The sequence below is a fragment of the Chlorocebus sabaeus genome, chromosome 8 (genome assembly GCF_047675955.1).
Source record: "Chlorocebus sabaeus isolate Y175 chromosome 8, mChlSab1.0.hap1, whole genome shotgun sequence".
Lineage (NCBI taxonomy): Eukaryota > Metazoa > Chordata > Mammalia > Primates > Cercopithecidae > Chlorocebus > Chlorocebus sabaeus.
Window position 1 is genome coordinate 110,079,546 of NC_132911.1, and position 25,047 is coordinate 110,104,592.

At 36.8% G+C, this 25,047-nt stretch overlaps 1 protein-coding gene across 3 annotated transcripts in view; it reads left to right on the forward strand.

Annotated features, from left to right (window-relative positions):
- The window catches only part of OXR1 (oxidation resistance 1), a 477,189-nt gene that overhangs the window by 76,551 nt on the left and 375,591 nt on the right, over positions 1 to 25,047 (forward strand). For all 3 annotated transcript variants that reach the window (XM_008001339.3, XM_008001336.3, XM_073018312.1), the window contains exon 2: positions 10,182 to 10,342. In XM_008001339.3, the coding sequence (XP_007999530.2) occupies positions 10,320 to 10,342 (23 nt within the window). In that variant the 5' untranslated portion in view covers positions 10,182 to 10,319. The remainder of the gene's footprint in view (positions 1 to 10,181; positions 10,343 to 25,047) is intronic.

Consider the following 25,047-nt stretch of genomic DNA (forward strand, 5'->3'; position numbering starts at 1 on the left):
TGAGAGGACATATAAAGCTTTGCATCAGTTTGTCTCCTAGGTTACCATCTGTGCTGATCTGAAGTTTCAATGTGTGGGATATCTCAACCTGTGCAAAGACTGTATTTTCATGATAGGTATCAATAGGATATAAAAGCCGCTTGGAAACTACTTGAGCATTTATTTGGGATACATCCATGCTGACCTTAATCATTCAGTTGTTCTAGAGAGACACATATCTGTGTTCTGTTAGAAGTATTGTGCAACGATTGTGGAAATAGAATGTCAGGATTATTTGACTCCACTTTGCATATACAAACAAAAAGATGTGAATTTACATGTTGTACAACTGAACTACATTCTGGATAAAACTGAGGGGCAAAACAGATTTGAAAAATTGGATGTCTTCTACTCTAGAGTTTTCATAGTTATTATTTCATAATTAATATTCATTTCAAGCAAATATTTAAAAAGCTGTAAAAGTATAGACATTTTAGGAGTCTAGAACCTATAAATATGGCCCCAAATGAAAGAAATGGTGTTTTGATATTCTAAAAGGAAAAGAGAGACTGCTCTTAGTTCAAAATTGTATAGAATTTAACATTTCTTAATCTAAAACATTTATCATTTTTTCAACAAATGTTGATTGAATACCTTCCCTGTCCTAGGCACTGTGCTAGGCCATGGGTTTGCAAAGTCATTAAAGCTTGCTCTCTGTCCTCAAGAAATTTACAACGTCGATGGAAAACAGATCAGCCCAAGGAATTAAATCAGCCTTTCTGAAGGTTGTCATGGAATAAGAACAGGATGTTGTGAAAGAACACAGGGGTTGCACATAATGAGGATTAGGAAAGTTTAGAAGAAATGATGTCCATGTTGAGACATGATGAGTTAGAAGTTAGCTGAGCACAGGGGAAAGGAAAGGGATGAGTGTAGCAGACAAAGAGAAAATCTGTGGAGACACAGATGCATCCGGGAAAATGCAAATCAGCTTAGCTGAAATAGAGTGTGCTTTGGGGAGCAGGGGAAAAGGAGGTAAGGGTCTCAGTGAGAGAAGGTGGAAAGGAAAGCAGGTGTCAGATCACCTTGAGTCTTGTGAACCATCTCAGGGAACTGATATTTTACTGTGAGAGCAAAATAGAGCAATTAAAGAGTGTTGGGGAAGACATCTATTACCACCAGCGTCTCCTTGTTCTTCCTCATCATTGTCATCATCTTCATCGTCATTATCGTTGTATGAACTCTGTGGCAGGCAATATCAAGTTAGTTCATGCATTTTTAAATAAAATTTTTATCATGATCTTATTACTACATCTAATATTCCTATTTTACAGATGAAGAAATAAGCAAGGAATGCACTTAGTTTCCCCGAGCTCATAGTTACCAATAAGCACAGTTGGTAATCGCACCCAGGAGTTTCTGATACCATAGTAGTCCCTGCCTCTCTACTCTGCAGTTCTTAGTAGAAAATGACCGTGTTCCACCAAGAGCACTCAGTTTGCAGTGTATTGCAGATGATGTATTAGATGACAGCTAAACTGGAAAGAGGGGCTAGTTATGATGTCATTGTTATTAATCAGGCATCAGAAGACAGTGGATAGAGGTAGTGAGAATGGAGAAAAGTGGATGTATTCCAAAGATATCTCAGAGGTAGAATCAACCAGGCTTAGTGATTAACTGGATGGGTGGAACAATATACTTCTGACTTGGACAATGAGTCTATTTCAGGAAGTGTATTTGTAAAATCCACTGGATATGTTGGTTCTCTAAGAAGCAGTAATGTCAGAAAGATTACATTTATACGTTTCTGGTAGGAATGTAAATTAGCACAACTTCTACAAAAGGGAGCTTACCAGTGTGTTTTAGAATTTAAAATGTGCATAGGATTGACCCAGAAATTTTATGTGTAGGTATTTATCCACAAATATAAACTGATTTTATAGCATGTGTATGAGGATATACACTGCAGCATCTTATGTAATTGCAAAATATTGCATACAAACTTAATCTCCTTCAGTATGGGACTGGCTGATGATTTTGGGTAAATCCATTCAATGAAATGCTCAAAAATCCTGAATGGGAAGGAGGCATCTCTGTATGTGTATTGATAGGGAAATATTGTATATGTATATGATTTTATGACTATGTATATAGAAAATAAAAGTGTAGGTAAACCTGTATATATTAGGCTACCATTTTATCAAAGCCAAGTAAATAGATAGATATCGAATTAGATATAGATATAAATCTGATAGCAGGGTACAGAGGACAGAAAAGGGAGAGATGTTTATTCTTTAGCGTATATCTTTTTGATTTTACTCTATAAGTATAGATTTCTTATTTTAAGAATTAATAACAAGATAGCACAAATTATAAAAATTCAAGGCAGAACTCCCTCTTTTAAAATCTTGTCTCTAGAGAAAGTTTATCTTAAGGGAAAAGTAAAACTGTTAGTTTGTTTTCCTTGTTTATGTTGTGCCTCATTAAGAGTTTAACTATGGGCCAAGGCGTGGTGGCTCATGCCTGTAATCCTTGCACTATGGAGGCCAAGGAGGGCAGATAACCTGAGGTCAGGAATTTGAGAGACCAGCCTGGCCAACATATCAAATCCCCATCTCTACAAAAAATACAAACATCAGCCGGGCGTGGTGGCGCATGCCTGTAATCCCAGCTACTGGAGAGGTTGAGGCAGGTGAATTGCTTGAACCCAGGAAGAAGAGGTTGCAGTGAGTTGAGATCACCCCACTGTACTCCAGCCTGGGCGACTCCAGCCTGGGTGACAGAGTGAGACTCTGTCTCAAAAATAATAATAATAATAATTATTATTATTATTTAACTATGTAGACAATCAGTTTTCACAGGAAAAATCGTATCTTTCCCCAATGATTGACTTATATGCTTCCAAAGTCCTGGAGTTCCAAAAATTCATAATTCAAGTGTAAGAATATAATAATGTCACTATTTAAATTATTATTTTTGAGTCATTCAAGTCATATTGTTGCTAACATTTTATTTTGTTCATTTTTTACATTAAAATTTTTTTCTTATTTTTTAATTGGCAAATATAATTGTATATATTTATGATATACAACATGATGTTTTGATATATGTATACACTGTGCAATGGCTAAATCAAGCTAATGAACATGTCCATTACGTCACTAATGTATCGTATTTTTATGGTGAGAACATTAAAAAAATCTGCTCTCTTAGCAATTTTCAAGAATGCAATACGTCGTTATTAACTATAGTCACCGTGTTTGTTGTACAATAGATCTCATGAACTTACTCCTCCAGTCTAACTGAAATTTTGTGGCACTCAACATCTTCCCAATCTCCCCCACTGCCTCCAGCCTGCCGCCCCTAGGAACCACCATTTTACTTTCTGCTTCTATGAGTTCTGCTTTTGTAGATCTCACATACGACTGAGAGCATACAATATTTGTCTTTCTGTTCCTGGCTGATTTTAGTGTACTATCTTTCAGGTTATCCAAATTGTTACAAATGACAGAATTTCTTTCTTTTGATAAAAGTTCATTCAGGTCCTTTGCTCCCCCCCCCCTTTTTTTTTTTTTAATGGAGTCATTTGTCTTTTGCTATTGAGTTTGTTTGAGTTCCTTGTATGGTTTTGATATTAACCCCTTTTCAGTTGTCTTGTTGGAAAATGTTTTCTTCCATTCTCCCTTCTCTTGTTAAGTTACCTGGCTGATGGGATTACTCCAGTATATTATGGAATGGGGTTGGATCTGGGTCATGTTACTGCTTCTGGGTATGCAGCAGGGTCCAAGGTTGACAGGCCTGGTACAAGGGTTCTAGTGGGCAAGGATCCCCCCTGGTCCCTTGGTGGACTGGGATGCCTCCAGGACCTTGGTCCACAGAGCTGGTTCTGGGATGAGGACCTGCTTCAGGGTCCACAGATGGTGGACTGTTACTACATGTGTGGATGAGTGTGGCTAGGTCGCTAGGAAGGCTACATCTACACTGCTGCTACATGGCTCACAGGTCCCTGGGAAGAAGTGTGGCAGCCTCTATGTCTCTGGGAAGGCTCCATCTGGGTCACTGTATGGGCCCCTAGACAGCCCATACTGCCCTGGTCTGTGGCTGAGGGGGATTGGAACCAAGTCGTGGGGCTGCTTCAGGATCTCCAGCTGAGACTAAGTCTTCACGTCTGTCTCTGGAGTCATGGACAGGTGTGTCTCCCAGCAGGTCCCTGAGCAGAGAAGCCTGCTCTCTGATTGCAGTTGAGAGGGGCTGGAGCCTAATGCAGTGCTATTTTAAGACCCACAGGGGGCCAAGGTCAGAGTCAGCCTGCAGGAGCACTGACCAGCTTGTCTCCCTCCAGGTGCCTCTGTGGGCAAGACTTGTCCCAAGCTGCAGGTGAGATGGGCTGGAACCACTTCTCAGGGTTGTTTCAGGATCTGCTGTGGGACCTAGGTCAGCTGGCCTTCCTGCAAGGCAGGACGTGAGTCTCTTTGAGTCCCTGGGCAGGCAGAACTACTTTCTGGCTGTCCCTTAGTGTATTAACACCTGGAGAGTTCTTGGTACTTAGCTAGATGCTCTGGAGTTTGAATATGAAAGACACAATTACTGACCTTTGAAAAAAACAAAAGTCATATGAAAAACGCAGCACACATTTTAATGTGAAATGTATTGTAGTTGTAGATTGCTTCAGAAGAGGGGAGATCAGAGAAGCATGAAACTATCTGGCAAGAATTCACAGGATCCATGGACCTTGTATTGATTCTGGAAGAATTTGGATAAGTGAGATTAGAGGGGAAAGAAAACTTCAGTACAGAGAAGAATCAGAAATGTATAGTATATTCAGAGCTCAGGTATAAGCATTATAAGTAAGCAAGCTCAAGCAGAGTAGAGAGCCTAGGTTGGGAAGTATCAATAAGGTAAGTTTATGGGGAAACCAGAAAACAAGAAAGAGGCTTTAGATTTGATGTGAAAATCAAAAGGAGTCCACCTTGTAAAACTCAAAAGAGTCTAATATTTCTTTGATAATTTGTTCTGCTAACATTTATTTGAATCTTTAGCATAAAAGTCTTCTCTTCATACCACTTGCATTTTATTCTTCATTTTATGCCCATTATCTCTTGTAGTGCCCTGAGTGCAGTTCAAATATATATGTACCTCATTACATGCACAGTACATCTCTTAAAACAAAATTCAATGGACCCTTGGATATCCCAGTTTGAAATTATCTATAATGTTTAATAACCCCTTTGGAATTGAAGCCTAATTTTCTGCAGGCAAAGCGATGTAATTCACTGTGTACACTTATGCTTATGGTGCTTATGGTCAAAACCTTGAACCATTTTGGTTCTTCTTCCAAGAACCGTTTTTATAGATTTATTGTTTTAAATATGAAATATAGAAAACCTGTATTTATTATGTGGTAGGTTACTTAAACTGATATTCATAGAATTTTAAGGTCTTAATGATATTAGAAGCATCTAGGTATGCATAGGAGTAGGTTAGAAAAATATGTCTTTTCCTTAAATAAAATCACTTCACAGAAGATTTGTGAAATGGCAAAGTAATTACAACTAAACGAATTTATTAGAATATAGTATTTTTTTTTCAGCTGGATTTGAATCCTAAAATCTCATTCATGAATAAAATGATTAAAATAATTATTTTTGTAAAGTATCATCCCAGTAATCCATTGTTGTATTCAAGGACTCTTCACATTTCAATAAATAGGTTAAAAGAGAGAGGGTTTATTAAATTCACATGCTATTTTCCTTAATAGTGCACTAAAAGAATGACCTAAAGAGAAGAATTGTGTCTATGCTTATAGCTTATATCATAGCTGGGCATTCAGGGGAAGTCAAATCACTCCATATATTTTTAAAACCTTCCTCTAATGTGAAGATAGAGTCTTTCTCTTGTGAAAAATGGGCAGATCTCATTCTTAGCAATGTTAGAATTTTGGCTGAAAGTTATGAATTCATACGTAAGTGTGGAGAATGATGTTGGAGATTTGTGTTAGGATTATGAATCACCAAAATGAACACAAAATTTAAACTTGTGTGAAGATTTTAAAGATGTTTTCTCTGGAAAGATTACATTGATAAGCAATCAATCACTTAAATGTAATTTAAAAAAATAACAAGCCCAATACAGGGTTTTTTAAAAAAAATCACATCATAAACATGTAAATATAACAGACTTTTGAATTGTTTTCAACTCAGTAAGCTTTGAGTGCTTGGTAGGCACATTGTGCCTGTCCTTGACAAAAGAAATCAGATAGTTATAAGTTGTAAAAGAAAAGGAAAGATGACATAACACCAAAATGACTGTTAGAGTGATTGGTATAATTACTATGAATGGTCACTATACATTTTTTGTGTGTGTTTGAATATTTACTTCTTATAAACGTGTAAGGTTTCTTTTCTTTTTAACGTTTTTTTATTTTGGTGTCATCAGAAAAAATGCAATTCTTTAATATTTATTTCATTTCAGAAATATACCTATAAGCTTATCAAATTCCAAGTTGGTAGTTATTGTAGATAAAGGACATTGAGCAAAGATTGAACTTTTAAACATTATGGCTAGGATCTTACGAAATTATCCTGAACTTTAAGGACTCAAAACAATACCCTGTCAAAGAAAAAAATGCACCAGACAGAGTTAAACAGCTGCGAGGAAAACTGGATTCCACATTATTGCAATAGAGGAGAGAGACTGAACACAACTCCACTAAAACAAAAGGCAGAAGTGTTTTTAAGTGCTGGATTTTCCTCTAGCAGAAAAGTTCTAGAGGACATTGCGGGAGGGCATGGTTGGTCAATTTGATTATGCCATCTTTGTTTACTAATTGGCACTTATTTAAATTAGACTTCTGCCCTCCCACAGGGAGAGGCAGCTAGCAAAACTGTCTTTTTCAATGGCTACATTTTAAAGGGATGGCTCCCAGGTCCTTGAGAAATACGTTATTGGATTATGAAACTGACAGGTGGTTGACACAAGATTTACATCTTAAAGGGGCAGAGAATGGATTTACAATTGCAAGTTTCCTGAAGTAAATACCCTAAGGAAAAGGAAGTTAGGAGGCCATAGACAGGAAGAAAGCCACCTAAAGTTTTGTCAAACTGAGGGAAACATTAAGGCTATCTTGGTCAACTCTTCAGTTATATTAAGTTGTACCATATACATTGACAATACTTAACCATCTTTGACCTACAAAAGCAATAGGTTCATATGGCTCTATCTAAGATCCTAAGATCCAGTTTGTTTTTGTATTATTTTTACATTCTGCAGAAGCAAACAATTCTCGACTTCTGGTTTTTAGTTTTACACTTTCTTATTTCAAAAAGAACTTGGGGAGATTTTATGTGTATTTACGTTAAATAATATATATATGTATGCATATGTTTGTATGTATCTGTGTGTTTATTTTAAAAAGGTTAAAATTGAAGTTGGCAAAAAAAAAAAAAAGGTTAGCAGAAGTCTTTAATAGTTCTTAAAGAAATGTCACAGGTTTGTTTCAGAGCTTCCCATAAATTAATGCAAGGAAAGAAGTGTAGTAAGTTGCAGTAATGACCCTAGGAGAAAAGCAACCTAGAAATTTAGAATAATAGTTTTACAGGTGTTGAGACCTAACAGAATTTTTTCCTTTAAGTGCTCATAAAGGCAACATTTGTGTGTTGGCAACTTGTCCACTAAGCCTAATAGTTGACTTCATAGTCTGGGTTTTTGCTTGTTGGTTATTTTTTTAAAATGATGTCTCTTGATGCAAACTTGGCAAAACTCCAAAATGTAATTTAGTAAAAGCATTTCAATTAGGTATGAAAATAACAACATCCAGATACACAGTTATCTAAAGATGGAATTAAATATATCTAGAAGAATGAATTGCATTAGACAATATTCCATATATGTGTGTGTATATATATGTGTGTGTATATATATATATTTGTGTGTGTATATATATGTGTGGGTATATGTGTATATACATATATTTTTGGATAACTGAACCCTTGAAAAAAATCGGGCAATACACCTTGGAAACTTTTTAAGTTAACTGTTGTGGTGTCAGAATTTGGAGTTCCTTTGTCTTTACAGATGTAAGTCTATATGCTGTAATAATTTTACCAAGGACAGGATAGACAGCCCCTTTTGGAATGTAAACAGACCAGTTAGGATGTGGATGAAACTTCATAGCTGCTTACTTCACCAGCAGGCCAATATTATTATTCCAGCAGTCAGGGTCCGGGTAAAATTAGAATTCATTAAAATCATGGTTCTTGCTTTATTCCTTGATAGTCGCTCATATGTGCTTGTATGCACACAACAATTTTCAGAGTGTGTTTTATTTTTGTCCTTTTTTAAAAATTTGATGGCCACTATGTTAAATGGTAGGTTCTTTATTTGTAAATACTATATTTTATTAATCTTTGTATCATTAATACTTAGAGTAATAGGGCACGAGAAATATTTTGTTTGCTTATGAATGACTTAAGGAAGCTGAAGTTTGATATTTAAAATTATAAATATAAAATGTAAAATTATCAGTAAACAATGGACTGTTTCCATCTCTCCTTTGCCTCATGTTTTCCACTTTGCACTCAGTAAAAGCCACACAACTTTGGGGGTCAATGTCACCGAGTGTCAAACGTGGTGCGACGCTGTTACTTTTCTGCCAGTATCCACTTTCCTACCTTCCTTACCGATAAGCACTTTGGTTGACAGGACACTAGATGCCCCGAATAATGGCTGCATTTTCCAATTGTCCTTAGAGTAAGAGTGGCCAAGTGACTAAACTGTGGCCAATAAAATGTAGGCAGAAATGTCATGTGTAAATGTTAGGAAGCATCCTTCTTTTCTTCCTCCTCGTTTCTGCTGGCAGGAATGCAGACATGTTTGCTGGAGCTCAGCAACCTCTTGGACCATAAAGGCAACCACATGATTGAGAAGGGTGGAACTACAAGAAGGAAGACACCTCCTTCCCTGGTGTCCATGGAGTTGCCATATATGCCTTGGCCTTCTTAGGTCAAGATTTATTTGTATGAGAGAAAAATAAACTCTTTTCTAAGCCATTTTATTTAGGGTTGCTTTTTCTTAAACTTGTAGCCAAGCCTAATGGTAGTCATTTGGAGCACATCTTTGGAAATCCTTTCCAATTCCCTAAGACTGGGCTAGAAGCCCCCTCTTCTGTGCTCCCACATGCCCTGGATGTACCTTTATTAGAACACTTTCCAGTCATCTTATTTTACATAAAACATTATTTGAGGACAAGAACAATGTCGTATTCATTCATCCCTGAGCTATAGCTAGGATAGGGTATGTTCACATAGAATATGCTCAATAGGTATTTGTTTAATTGAAAAATAGTGGATTAATGACCTGACTGAATAAAGTGCTAACAGTACTGTGGAATTAATTTGGTTGATTTTGATTCAAAATCATAGGACATTATAGTAGATATCAAAATATATGTGTGGAGATGTTGTTATATTTGTTACATAAATAACACCCTGGCTTATCTCCCCCATGTTAATCAATATAAATCATTTTTCCTATTATTTAGTGAATACTTTAATTCACTAAATTATTTAGTGAATAATTTTTTGTTAACGCCTTGGGTTTGATGGTAACTCGTGTCATGGAATTCTTTCCTTTCTTTCTTTCCTTCCCTTCCTTCTTTTCCTTCCTTTCCTTCCCTTCCTTCCTTCCCTTCCTTCCTTTCCTTCCCTTCCTTCCCTTTTTTCTCTCCTCTTCTCTTCTTTCCCTTCCTTCCTTCCTTCCTTCCTTCCTTCCTTCCTTCCTTCCTTCCTTCCTTCCTTCCTTCCTTCCTTCCTTCCTTCTTTCTTTTTTATCTGCTGTGGCCTAATCAGGATCTTTGTTCTAATCTTTTTATCACAGGTGTATAAAACTGATTTGGAGAGTATAATCTTATGAAAAAATATTTGGTTCCTCCAAATCACATTCTCTCATTTCCCTGAATTCTCTACTTCAGGGATTGAACATTTTATTAACCTTTCAGATGGTTTTAAAAGTAAAGCATTCAGCTCATCATATGGTTGGTTTAATTTTATCTTTGGTTTATTACATGTTTTACATTTTAAGAAAAAAATAATATTTTTTGTGTGTATCTTATACCATGACAAAACCATTGATTTGGATGAAATAAATCTGTGAGAACCTGTATAGAGCAGGTACTAGAGAGATTCATTTATTTCTTTTCTTTATAGGTCCTCTCAAACTGTGAGTAACTAAGTGGTTTGTGCATCATTCCAGAAGCAAAGCTAAAATTTTTAGCGGTGTTGTCGACTTGACCTGCTAATTCCCTGTTCTGGAATCAAGAGAAGACTCCTCGACAAGTTGCTGCAATGTCTGTATCTAATCTATCATGGTGAGTGAATGGTTTTCTTGCCTTAAATGTAAGTGAATACGTATCGTGAGCAGTATTTTATGAGAGAGTTGTACTGGCAGAACTTGGGCAGAGAGAAAACTTAGAAATCTGGTTTCCAAAGAGTATTGCCCCATGTTAGGGTAAGGAAAGCAATCTAGGATTAGAAGTCTGACACTTTCAGTGCTATGATATCTGGGGGCTCTGGAAAGGATCGAAGCCTCACCCTGAATCCCAGTGACGTCCAATACCTTTCTTCCCAGCACACCCTAGGAGAGGGAGAAGTAATATAATATCCTTTCAGTATTCCTTGCTATCGCTATATTCCCAGATACAAGACTAACAAGCTATATGGGTGGCTGTCAGTGTGGGGTAGATATTTGCTCATCAGTACTTCTTTTCTTTAGGTTTTACATTTCAACAAATCTACCCAGATTAAACTGAACAGAACTGAAATATGGAAGAGAAAAATTTGTTATGGATGCGTATCTCTAAATAGCTGGCATTCTAAATAATCTTTGACTTTCAATGCATGTTTAAAAGCTGTTTGGGATTTAAAAAAAGAAGTGCAAAAATATTTTTCTGATGAATAATGAGCTTTTTCTATAGCAATGAAGAGCAATACTAGTAGGGATAAATTTGAAGGTATTTATTGAACTTTGACGTTTTTATATAAAGAGGTGAATAAGTGACATTTATATAAATTCATAGTATTTAATACATGAATATAAGGAAAATCTGGTAATTTTTTCATTTCTTTAAGAATTCATTTTATCCTTGCTCTTCAATTTGTGCTGGAAATGTAGGTAGCATCAGATTAAACAGTTGTTACTGGCTCAACTTAGCTCCATAAATTTATTTTTAGTGAAGTAAGCAACTTTTTTTAGGCAAGGATATAATTATTTGTTTAGATTCAGAGTCATGTTTCTGAAGGACCTGCTTTTTAAGGACTCCCTAGAAGAGATCCTTGGATCTTTTGGTCTGGGTGCTAAGAATCTCAGTTTGAAAAAAAAAAAAAAAAAAGGAATTAAAGAAACTAAAGTATAATCAAACAGAAATTTTATTTAAATTGTTAATTATTACTGCACAGTATGTTTTCTGATTATGTTATTATTAAAATTAAGTTATCATTAAAAGTTTTTAAAAACATAATTTTTGTAGAACCTGTGAATCATTTCAAACTCCTGGGAGACCTTGACACATTTCCTTAAAGGAATTATATTCCTGGCAAATTGTGTGTAGGAGATGAGTTCTCAAAAAGCAGGCAGCATGTCAAAGAAGGGAGAGGGGTGGGGTGGGGAAAGGAAACGGAAAGTGGGAGGAGGAGATTGAGACAGGTATGACTGTTGTATTTCAAGAGAGCGTGCAGTTAAGCCTGGTTCACAGGGTCAGGGCAGGACTAAAATTGAGGCCTGGCCTCAGTGCATACTTCTATTAACTGTTTTGATGTGATGTGAGGATATGATTGTTGCTCCAAAACACAGTGAACTCCACAAAGAGAGAGATTGCATGCCATGGTTCCAGCCCGATTATCCAGAACAGCACCTAGAATTTAGTAGATATTCTGTAAGTGCATGCTGTGGAAATGAGTGAAAAAAAGGCAAAGCAGGTAACTCAATGGTAAATAAATATTATCCTTCTAAAAGAAAGCTTTAAATTGTGAGGCTATCTTATAGAATTCATCTATCTGGAATTTATAAGAATTCTTTCCATGTTACAGGTTCAGATTTTATAGAAATGGTTCTTGGATATTTTTATCAGCACTGTCCTGGATTCTAGCTAGTGTTCTGCATTAGATTTCCATGCAGGGAGCTATTAATTGGTTTTACCAGTGTCACCCCCACCATGCAGCTGTGGGGTGTTTGGCATCCATGTTCTCCCACTTAGCATTTGGGGTGCCCAAGTGCTGGCAGCAAAGGAGACCAGAAACTAAATGTAAAACATGTAAAACATGTTTATGACATGATTTATGTCACTGATACCTAGTTTAGACATTGTTAACATTCTTCTTTTTTTTTTTTCTTTTTTACAATAAACTTTGTAATTCTTCTATATTCCTAACATATTCTAATTTATATTTTGGGGATTACTGTTTTATAAATATTTTAATAGGAATGCATAATAACTCATCATTACATTAGTTAAGCCGTTATAGTCCCTCATCGGGCTCTCTGTTTTGAAATCCAGAAACAAAGACATGAAAATATTGACTGATATGGGAAAACTAACTGGGTTGAAAGATTATTAATTGAAAATAAGACGTGTAACATTTAAGTGTATGCCATGCTTGATTTAGGCTAACTGTTGTGGAAAACTACACGGGAATCTAAATCAGAAGTTTGACTGATAACCACATTATCATAACGAGGAGAGCTACGTGCTTCCAGTGTTCAAAGGAATCAGGATAGGGTACACTTGGCAGAATACACCTGTCAATAAACGATCCATCTGCTAAACACAGAGGTCAGTCTTGCCGGGCGGTTACACGTGTCTAGGAGTTGAGTAACACTGTCAATGTTTGCCCTGATGATTCTGAGTTCCACTTCTGCCAGACTCCCTCTGCTTGGCTTTCTTGTCAATGTTACCACTGAGCTTCTAGTCAAAACTGCCTGCAATCTGTGAACAGTGTAGTCTGCCTACCATGACATCGTATTACTTGACCATATCCATGTGTTGATTTTAAAATGTCACTCTGAGGTTCATGTGGGAAGTGCAGGATGCCTATTGGGACTTTCATAGAAAACCTAGAAATTTTAAAAGTATAGGTTAGTATAGTTACAGGCATATTTACAACTACCTAAGCAATTCTCCCAGCTTTTAAATACCCTGTATAAGAAAGTTATCTTTTTTATACATTAAAAAAGCTTTCTTGCTCTAATAGTTATGTGTATGATGCTTGAAAAAAATATGTAAAGTAATTTAGCCATTTCATGTAAAATCTAAGAAATACATTTAATCTAGGAAACTTTCAAGTTTCCAAGAAACTATAGTCTCAGTTGGAAAAAAAGGAATAGTGGAACTTGATTGTTTCATGAATCTTCCTATTTAGTAAATAATGATCCGAGAGAGACAATGAGTAAGTTGATGCTGGTTGAAATAGAAACAAAGGGATGTGCAGACTCTGTTGCAGAAAACTACGAACAGGGGGCAGGTTCCAGGATAATCTGAAGGAAAGAATTGTTTCTGGTAGCATGGATAAGTAACTGGAGATGAAATACTGGTCAACATATGTACAGTAACACTAAAAGAGTGGGAACTCAGGGTGTAGTAGGGCCTGGAGAGTAGTAAGGAATTGGTTTAGTAGTGGAGTGTCTCAGTGTGTTGATAGAGATCCTAGTGAAGGTTCAACTGATTTTGCAAGATGACATCTTTTTGACCCAAATTATTTTTCACCATGATGCCTGCATACACTTTAATTTTGGTTCCAAAATCTATTAAAGACTGGACAGCATCTTGTGGAGGTGATAGTAATTCCACTAGAGCCATGTATGGGAGAAAGAAGTCACTGGATGAAAGGCAGAATCCAAGGAGCCATTCAAAACCCAGTGAGCATCTGTAATGTGCCATGTCCTGTGCTAAGCACAGGGAAACAGTAATGGTTAAAAGTAATGACTGCTCTTTCTGGAGCTCGTTTATAAGCCAGAAGACTGATAAGTGATCAAATAGCTCTGATTTAATGTGATAAGTGCTTTAAAAGATAAAGGGTATATGCAGAATGTGTCTGAAAACAAAAGGGATATTTGTTTTTCCTGCTTGGGATGAAATGACTTATTTTTCAGAAATACAAATACAAGTCTTGCATTTATTCCTAAATATAAAGAAATGAAATAATCGCAAAGGGTCAAACGCTACGGAAAATCATAAAGCAGAAACTAAAAATAACCTAAATCCTATCATTCACAGAAAACCATTGTTTAAAACGTTTATGTGTATTATTTTCTGCATATATTCACTTTTTTTTTTTTTTTCAAAATTAGACTCAAACCATGTACAATACATTGCCATCTTCTGTTTTTAGTGAAGAGTTTCTATGGGCTTCACTCTATTTGGTGGATATAGAGCCTCATCATCACCTATAGAGGCTGGTGTATCATTGCATGGCAGTAGTGTTGTTTACCTTAGCCATCTAGGTTGGACTTTCAGATAGCTTCCACTTTTCTTTTATACGATTATAAATATTTCTGCTGTGGGGAAAATTATTCAGAGATTATTGAGTCACAAAGTACTGTGCCATTCAGGGTATGCAGCAGAGCCCTATCTTGTTGCAACTACTTGGATTGTAGACATCAAGGCCCTGGAAGAAATAATGTGTTCCTGAGAAAGAGTCTTATTAATTCATCTTCTTTCTTTTTAGTTTTAGGAAAGGGCCCATTATGAATGCTCACCCTTTTCCCAGATTTAATTCCTCGTAAACATCAAGCAATGTGCTGGTAACTGAGATATATTGCAGTTGGTTAGTAGAATTTTATCAGAAGTCAACAAAGTATTCTGTTTTGTATGCCTACAGATTGGAAAAATAACAAAGCCTAAGTCGGGTAAGTTATTAATGTTTTGACTAAATTTAGAAATGGTGAATGGTCTTCATTACATATGTTTATCGTTTAAAATACTATTATGAATGTTGGCAATTTCAATAATACTTTAATAGGAAATAAAAACATTTGAATTATTCTCTTTATCCAAAAGTAATCTTTTTTTTTTAAGGCTGGGTGCAGTGGCTCACACCTGTAATCCCAGTACATTGGGAGGCCGAGGTGGGTGGATCACTTGAGGTCAGGAGTTCAAGACCCGCCTGGCCAACATGGTGAAACCCCATCTCTACTAAAAATACAAAAATTAGCATGGGTGGTGGACGCCAGTAGTCCCAGCTACTCAGGAGGCTGAGGCAGGAGAATCGCTTGAAACCAGGAGGCAGAGGTTGCAGTGAGCAGAGATGACACCACTGTACTGCAGTCTGGGTGACAGGGCAAGACTCCATCTCTAAGCAACAATAACAACAACAACAACAACAACAACAACAAAAAAGTAATAATTTCTTTTAGAATTTTAGGGTTGAGAAAAATATAAAATTAGAAATGCAGAAACTTTGCTTTGTCAGATTATTCACATTACTTACAATATTTATATCTAACTTCTTATTTAATGAATAAATGAAGAAATTGAATCATTCTGTATCATTCTTTGGCACCTGCATTTAGGAGGAGAATATTCTGGAGAGACAGAAGCAGCCACTTTATTTTAAGGAGGGGGAGTGGGGAAATCAAACTCTTTTCTCAAAAATTGTGATAGCCACTCTTCTGCAAACTACTTGTTCTACTCATGCTGCTGAATTGCAGACTCTCAGGGACAATACTAATGTACTTGTATTTGCAATGGCAGGGGAAGTAGAGACTTGAACTGTCTCTATTTTTGGAACAATCAGGACCGCAGGGGGAATACTGTGGATTAATAGAGATTGTAAGGGAAGTTTTTAGCCCCAGTTTTATAGTAAAGGAGGAAAAGTCAGAATTTTGAAGGCTCTATTGTTGTCAAAAAGGAAAAAATAAAGAGAAAGTTTAGACATAAATATAAGGCTGATATTTCTAATGTTTTTTAAAAGGAGACCTCTGTGTGATAGGAAAAGCTTAGTTGTGAGATAATATGAATATTTCTCAGCGGTAAGTTCATGTTGAATGAATGACTGTTCTATTAAGGTACTGAGAAGAGAGTGGGTTTGAGAGCCTGAAACCAAAGAATCCTCCTGTTAAGTGGGAATGGTCAACTTGTAAAGGAGTAGAGATAGAGTAGAGTAGCTCAAGTTTGTGGGAGCATGAATTAAGAGAAAATAACCTAGGAAGAGAGAGAGAGAAAAAAAGAATAGAATAGCCAAAATAAAAGCTCAAGAGGAATGAAAAATGTGTCCTCCCAAATTACATAAAACTTTAAGGTAAAGTATCATTATTTGGGTTAAAGTTAAATTTAATGAATTTTGCAAAATGTCAATGTCTTTCTATTCAAAATATGCCTTTTCAAATTGAAATCCTTTCATTAGTAAAATGATTAATACTATTTTGATTTGGGATTGAGACTCTCATAAAATACACTACATTTTTAGAATCCTCAACCATTTTTTGGCTTTGAGCTATGTGCCTCTAGAATAACTTTTTAAAAATTAGACATTTATAAGAGACTTAGATATTTTTATTCTTACATCTTCCTCAAATTATTTCTTCTTGAATAGTCAAATAATTAGTAAAACACTATATTTTAATTTTGTCCTTACAAACTAATGCCAACTAGACGTAAATCACATCCTTGAAAAGAATTGCTTGGTAAGTTTTGGTCGAGGTAGAGGAGTTTGATTTCCTGTGCAGTTAATGAGTCTGAGGTTGCAGGTTCAAACCCCACAGAGACTAATGAGCTCTGTTCTCTTTCTTGGACAAAGCCTACTAGACCTGTAACCTTGACCAGCCCTCCTTCCCAAACTTGCCATTGGTCGTAAGTCATTAGAAATACTTGGTTGATCATCACCAGCTTACAGCCAGTATTGGAGAAAAATATAAACATGAAATCAAGAGTTCTTTAGGGGTTGATGATGAGTCACATATATCATCTTCCTTTTGAATATCATCCAGGTGAAAGAATTTAAATATATGCTTTGAAGTAAGACTTTTCATCAATCTCAAGTGAATTATAATTTACTCTTTTGTGGAAGATCTACAGTGAATTATCACACCAATATTTCCTTAGACTATAGAAGCTTTAACATAAAACTGGGCAGTCCATTCCAAACCTTAAGGCTAGAGTTTCTAAACACCACCCATTTGTGGACTTGAACAATTAGTCTATGAGACAATTTAGTTATCAAAATAGATATGTAGGCTAAGAGATGTTATTTTCAGCATGATCAAGTAAAATTGATTGTCACATCTTACTATTTTCGATAAATGTATAAAATTATCAACATTGTGTTATCCTAGTATACATTCTCCATCTTCTTTTATGTATTGCATTTTCTTTTTTATTTGTTTTTAAAATTGTGAAAAGATTTCAGCTTGATTATAAAACTATTCCAGTTTAAACAACCACTTTTCAATACCATTACATGGTCAATAAAAGAATTCAATGCATTCATTTACACTTAGTTTTATGTTTCGCTTTTTTTTTTTTTTTTTTTTTTTTCTAATTTTGAGATACCCAGGCTGGGGTGCAGTGGTACGATCTCGGCTCACTGCAACCTCTGTCTCCCGGGTTCAAGGGATTCTCCTGCCTCAGCCTTCCAGAGAGCTGGGACTACAGGCACATACCACCATGCCCAGCTAATTTTTTGTATTTTTAGTAGAGACAGAATTTCCCCATGTTAGCCAGGATGGTCTCGATCTCCTGACCTCGTGATTTGCCTGCCTCAGCCTCCTAAAGTGCTAGGAGTACAGGCGTGAGCCACCATGCCTGACTTATATTCTACTTTTAAGAATAGGTTCATTGATATGAGCTTTGAGAATAGTTTAAAATTAGTTTATGAATGAATGATAATTTTAAAATAATTCTTGCACAATTAGAGATACATTAGTATAATATATTTCTAAACTGGCAGTATATTATTTTTATTAAATTAGAATTTAAAAATATTTGTATTCATTCATTTATTCAAAATTTTTTTTTTTTTTTTTTTTTTTTTTTTTTTTTTTTGAGACGGAGTCTCGCTCTGTCGCCCAGGCTGGAGTGCAGTGGCCGGATCTCAGCTCACTGCAAGCTCCGCCTCCCAGGTTCACGCCATTCTCCTGCCTCAGCCTCCCGAGTAGCTGGGACCACAGGCGCCTGCCACCTCGCCCGGCTAGTTTTTTGTACTTTTTTTAGTAGAGGCGGGGTTTCACCATGTTAGCCAGGATGGTCTCGATCTCCTGACCTCGTGATCCGCCCGTCTCGGCCTCCCAAAGTGCTGGGATTACAGGCTTGAGCCACCGCGCCCGGCCTATTCAAAAAATTTTTGAGCATTGTACAATTTACCATTTTCAATGTTGTGGAGAGAATGATGAATGACAGAAATTTCTGCTCTCACGAAGCTTAGATTAATTTTTATCTATATCTGTACTGAAGACAGATATAGATAAAAATATGTCAGCATGACAGATAGTGATATGAACTTCAAAGAATAAGCAGCTCATAAAGATAGAGTATGATGGTAGAGGATTGGGGAGTTGCTATGAAGAGGCTCCTCAGAGGTGACATTTAAGCAGAAATGAACTACACAAGTCTTAGAGGAAAACCATTTCAGGCAGAGAAACAGAAAGGACAAAGAACCTGAGACTGAAAAGTGTTGGGTATGCTTTGGGGAACCGTCTAGGAAGCCAGGTAGGTGGAAAACAGCCGATAAAGGGGAGAGTCCCAGGAACTGATCTTAGAGGGGTAGCAGGGAGGCATGTAGGCCAAGAGAAAGACTGGAGTGTGTTCTCAACGTGATGGGAAATTTTGCCCTCCCTTACTAGGTTACAGGTGAGAGTTCATATGAAATGTAAATTTAGAGAAATTCAGTGATAGGAATAATTGAGTGTTGAAAGCAGAGTCTTGACACAATCTGATTTCTAAATTCAAAAGGATTTCTTTGTGTTCTTCAAAGTTTAGGAAAATAATTCCTATTGTATTCTTACTATAAACACATGGCAGAAAAATAATATATAATAAAAAAAGAAAAGATACCAAGGTAATGGAAAAGCATTTTCATGAATATAACCAGTTTCTCTTTTTTTTTTTTCCTTTTTTTTTTTTGAGATGGAGTCTTGCTCTGTTGCCCAGGCTGGAGTGCAGTGGCACCACCTCCGCTCACTGCAAGCTCTGCCTCCTGGGTTCATGCCATTCTTCTGCCTCAGCTTCCCGAGTAGCTGGGAGTACAGGCGCCTACCACCTCGCCTGGCTAATTTTTTGTATTTTTAGTAAAGACAGGGTTTCACTGTGTTAGCCAGGATGGTCTCGATCTCCTGACCTCGTGATCCCCCCACCTCGGCCTCCCAAAGTGCTGGGATTACAGGCATGAGCCACTGTGCCTGGCCACCAGTTTCTCAGTATTTTAAAAGATTCAACAAATCTGACACATTGAATAATTAAGGACACGATATATGTTTTGTTTTGTTTTACTGCATTTTATTTTTTATTTTTATTTTTTGTTTCTTTTTTTAAAAATGGGATACATGTGCAGAATGTTCAGGTCTGTTACATAGGTATGCGTGTGCCATGGTGGTTTGCTGCACCTATTGACTCATCCTCTAAGACCCCTCCCCTCAACCCCTACCCCCAACAGGTCCTGGTGTGTGTTATTTCCCTCTCTGTGTCCACGTGTTCTCAATGTTCAACTCCCACTTATGAGTGAGAATATGCGGTGTTTGATTTTCTGTTCCTTTGTTGGTTTACTGAGGATGATGGCTTCCAGCTTCATCCATGTCCCTGCAGAAACATGATCTCATTCCTTTTTACAGTTGTATAGTATTCCATGGTGTATATGTACCATGATTTCTTTATCCAGTCTACAGTTGATGGGCATTTGGGTTGGTTCCATGTCTTTGCTATCGTAAATAGTGCTGCAATAAACATACTTGTGCATGTGTCTTTTGTGTATAATGATTTATATTCCTTTGGGTATACTGAGTAATGGAATTGCTGGGTCAAATGGTATTTCTGGTTCTAGATCCTTGAAGAATCACCACACTGTCTTCCACAATGGTTGAACTAATTTACATTCCCACCAACAGTGTAAAAGCATTCCCATTTCTCTACAGCCTTGCCAGCATCTATTGTTTCCTGACTTTTTAAATAATCACCATTCCGACAGGCCTGAGATGGTATCTCATTGTAGTTTCGATTTGCATTTCTCTGATGATCAGTGATGTTGAGCTGTTTTTCATATGTTTGTTTGCTGCATAAATGTCTTCTTTTGTGAAGTATCTGTTCATATTCTTTGCCCACATTTTGATGGGGTTGTTTGTTTTTTCTTGTAAATATGTTTAAGTTCCTTGTAAATTCTGGATATTAGACCTTTGTCAGATGGGTAGATTGCAAAACTTTTCTCTCATACTGTAGGTTTCCTGTTCACTTTGATGATAGTTTCTTTTGCTATGTAGAAGCTCATTATTTTAATTAGATCCCATTTGTCAATTTTGGCTTTTGTTGCATTTGCTTTTGGCATTTTAATCATAAAGTCTTTGCCTGTGGCTATGTCCCGAATGGTATTGCCTAGGTTTTCTTCTAGGGCTTTTATGGTTTGGGGTGTTACATTTAAGTCTTTAATCCATCTTGAGTTAATTTTTTTATAAGGTGAAGGAATGGGTACAGTTTCAGTTTTCTGCATACGGCTAGTCAGTTTTCCCAGCACAATTTACTGAATAGGAGATCCTTTCCCCGCTGCTTGTTTTTGTCAGGTTTGTCGAACATCAGATGGTTGTAGATGTGTTGTGTTATTTCTGAGGTCTCTGTTCTGCTCCACTGGTCTATATGTCTGTTTTGGTACAAGTACCATGCTGTATTGTTTACTGCAGCCTTGTAGTATAGTTTGAAGTCAGGTAGTGTGATGCCTGCAGCTTTGTCTTTTTTGCTTAGGATTGTCTTGGGTATATGAGGTCTTATTTGATTGCATATGAAATTTAAAATAGTTTTTTTCTAATTCTCTGAAGAATGTCAATGGTAGTTTGATGGGAATAGTATTGAATCTCTAAATTACTTTGGACAATATGGCCATTTTCACAACATTGATTCTTCCTATCCACGAGGATGGGATGTTTTTCCATTTGTTTGTGTCCTCTGTTATTTCCTTGAGCAGTAGTTTCTAGTTCTCCTTAAAGAGGTCCTTCACATCCTTTCTTAGCTGTATTCCTAGGTATTTTATTCTCTTTGTAGGGATTGTGAATGGGAGTTCATTCATGATTTGGTTCTCTGCTTGCTTATTGTTGGTGTAAAGGAATGCTTTTGATTTTTGCAAATTGGTTTTGTATCCTGAGACTGTGCTGAAGTTGTTTGTCAGTTCAAGAAGTTTTGGAGCTGACACGATGGGGTTTTCTAAATATAAAATGCCGTCTTCAAACAGAGACAACTTGACTTCCTCTCTTCCTATTTGAATAGCCTTTATTTCTTTCTCTTGCGTGATTGTCCTGGCCAAAACTTCCAATACTATGTTGCAGGTGTGTTGGGCTGTGGGGACAAGTCTTGGGACAAAGCCTCCCTGGCTCCAGCAGGGGAAAAGCATAGCCTGGAGCTATAGAAATGGGTGCTGCCCTTCCCCTGCCCAGGGAGCTTAGCTCCTTAGGCAGTTTCAAGTCCCAGTGCTGACTGCTGCCTCTCCCCCAAGGAGCTCAAAGGACTTAGACAGCAGGCAGCCACAACTGTGCTGTTTGCCCCTCCCCGCAAGAGTTCAGCAGGCTTAAGCAGATTCCAGCTGAGAGGTTGTAAGAATCTGTGTGTTCCAGGCTTGGGAAAGTAGGCCTGGTGTCATGGGTTTGCAAGTGGTATCTTCCAATCCATGGGTTGCACAGTTTCACGGAAAAAGCACAGTTTTCTCAGCAGGGTAGCGTGCTCACTCAGCACCTCCCTTGGTTGGGGGCAGGGGGTTCCCCATCTCCCTGTGACTCTCAGGTGGGCCACCGCACCACACTGTTCTTCCTTCTCTCTGTGAGTCACACCAGCCTTATAATCAATTTTGATGAGAGGCCCTGGATACCTTGGTTGCTGGTAAATAATTCACATGCTTATTATGTGTTTTTTTTTTTTTCAATGGGAGCCTTGGAACACTGCTGCTTCTAGTCAGCCATCTTGGCCTCTCCCCTATGATATATTAAGCATCCCTAATTTGAAAACCCAACATTTGAAATACTCCAAAGTCTCAAATTTTTTAAGTACTGATGTGATGCCGCAAATGAAAATTTTTACACCTGACCTTATGTGATGGGTCACAGTCAAAACAGAGTCAAAACCATTTCATGCAAAAAATTATTGAAAACATTATATAAAATTACCTCCAGGCCATGTGTATAAGGTGTATATGAAACATAAGTGAATTTTGTGCTTGGACTTGGGTCCCACCCCTGAGTTATCTCATCATATATATGCAAATATACCAAAATCTGCAAGTATCCAAGATCCAAAACATTACTGGTCCCAAGCATTTCAAATAAGGGATACTCAATCTGTATAAAAGAGATGTCATCTATAGAGACATTTTACCTTGCCTTTTATCAGTAGATGAATTATGTTTTTATAAATTGTGGAAATTGAGAATATACAAGTCACCCTTGATATCCATGAGTTCCATATTCATAGATTCAGCCAACCTCAGATTGAAAATATTCAGGGAAAAAAATTCACAAAGTTCTTAAAAATTTGAATTTGGCCCACACCAAGTACTATGTTGAATCTACATGAATGAAGTAATGTGTAGGCATTGTATTAGGTATTATAAGTATCTAGGGATGATTTAAAGTCTATGGGAGGATGTATATAGTTATATGTAAGTTCTATACCATTTTATACCTGGAACTTGAGTATCCTTGGATTTTAGGTATCCTTGGTAGGACCTGGAACCAATCCTTCATAGATACTAAGTAATAGCTATATTACAGTTGCCCAACTTGTGTTTTATGCTTATTTTTAAATCCCCTCCCTCTCCCATAAACTTTAAGGCTAATTTCAATATGTAAACACAAAAGTGCATTAAACAATAAATTTTCTTTACTGGCTGTTATTAATGTGTGTGTGGTTTTAGTGAGGAACCAGGTGTAACACAGTACCCATCCGGGTGCTAACATGTTGTGGAGAGAATGTTGGCATAAAATTACTAGGCATCCTTCTTGGATAAAATTCACTTTATTCTAAGTGAATTTTATACTATATTCTATACTTTTCGTGGTAAAATATGGTTTCTTCTATGGTACTGGTTATAGATGGAAGCTAGGGTGTTCTTTAGTATCTTTTTAGACAGTCTCATTCTGTCACCCAGGTTGGAGTGCAATGGCGTGATCTCAACTCACTGCAACCTCGACCACCCAGGTTCAAGTGATTCTCCTGTCTCAGCCTCCTGAGCAGTTGGGACTACAAGCATGTGCCATCACACCCGGCTAATTTCTGTATTTTTAGTAGAGACAGGGTTTCACCCTGTTGCCCAGGCCGGTCTTGAACTCCTGACCTCAAGTGATCTGCCTGCCTCGGCCTCCCAAACTGTTGGGATTACAGGCGTGAGCCACTGCACCCAGCCCTAATGTGTTTTTTTTAAAAATCAGAATGTAAAATCAGAAAGTTTGGAATTACTGATGTACTGGGAATTACTTAAAATCGGCTCCTAGCCAAAGTAGTGTCAATGGTATATGATCCGTATTACAGAAGTCACTCATGTGTATCTTGCACCTTCATTTGGCACTGTGGGTTGGTAGATTCAGTGTATTGAGACAGCTTAAACATGACATAATTGCCTAGAAAGGGGTAAAAATGCTCTTATAAGCATACAAATATTATAGCCTACTGGAGTCTTCTTTTACTAGACACACATAAATCACTGCCTGCACAAAGAGCATGGCTAGTCATCTCCTTTCCTGGATATTTGCCATTTCATGTCTGGGAAGTATACCATAGTGTTATAATTACTTTTTTCCTACTACTGCTTTACAGTCGTATTTAACATTTATGCATTTTCCTTCTCTTTTAATGATTACATTTTCTTTATTGGATAACATTAAAGTTTTCCTACTGATGGGTCAGACAAACTCATTTTTATTATGGTCAAAATCAGTTAATTGTTCAATACGATCTAACTTGCTAATGCTATTTCCAAGTATTAAGAAATATCTATTTTTCATAATAACTAGGTTTGAGCCTTTGCATGTGTTTTAATTTCTCAGAATTTGGAAAGTTAAATGTTCTCATATTTATACTTACAGAGGTCACATAAATGATATTTAGTGAGTTGAAACTATTAATTATAGATACAAGGTTGAACTCAAGTGAGCATTTTCCTTTGATCTAGGTCTGTTTAGATAAAATGGTGCATGATTTTAGCAGCTTCAGTGCTAAGTAATCAGAGCAGCCCCGCAGCAGCGACAGAGACAGAATAATCTCCACTGACAGATGACTTTATAAAGAGCCAGATTCACCAGGGCCTCCCCAATTCAGCTGTGAGCTCATTGCAGAAGGCTGGGGTTCTAAGATGTCCACTGTCTTTTCTCACTGATAAATTTCATGTAGGAGGAATATTATTGTTCCAGATGGTTTTTCAGCTTTGTGCACACTAGCTTTGTAGACTCCCGCTGTAATTGAAAATTGGTTTTGCTCCAACAATTGACAAAAAAATTAGATTAGGTTTACTACTTTTTGGTTTTAGATTACTGATACAAAGTGCTTTCATGACTATGACAAAAGAAATTTAAATTCAGACTAAGTGATGTCCCTGTGTGCATTTTCACTTAGACATTTTTCCCTGAGGTTTTTATAGTATCATTAAATTACATTCAGATACAGAATTTACATAGAATCGGGCTCATTGAAATTTTGATGATCTTTTTCAATCTGTAATATTGCTAGTAGTGTTTTTATGGAAAACTAGCTAGATAGTTTAAGTCACTGTAAAGATGATGATGTAAAAAGATTTAAAAGCCATCTATTATTAGGTTGGTGCAAAAGTAATTGTGGTTTTTATCATTACTTTTAATGATAAATAGTTTGCTTGCATTGTGCAAGCATTCATTGTTTTACTTCTAGGT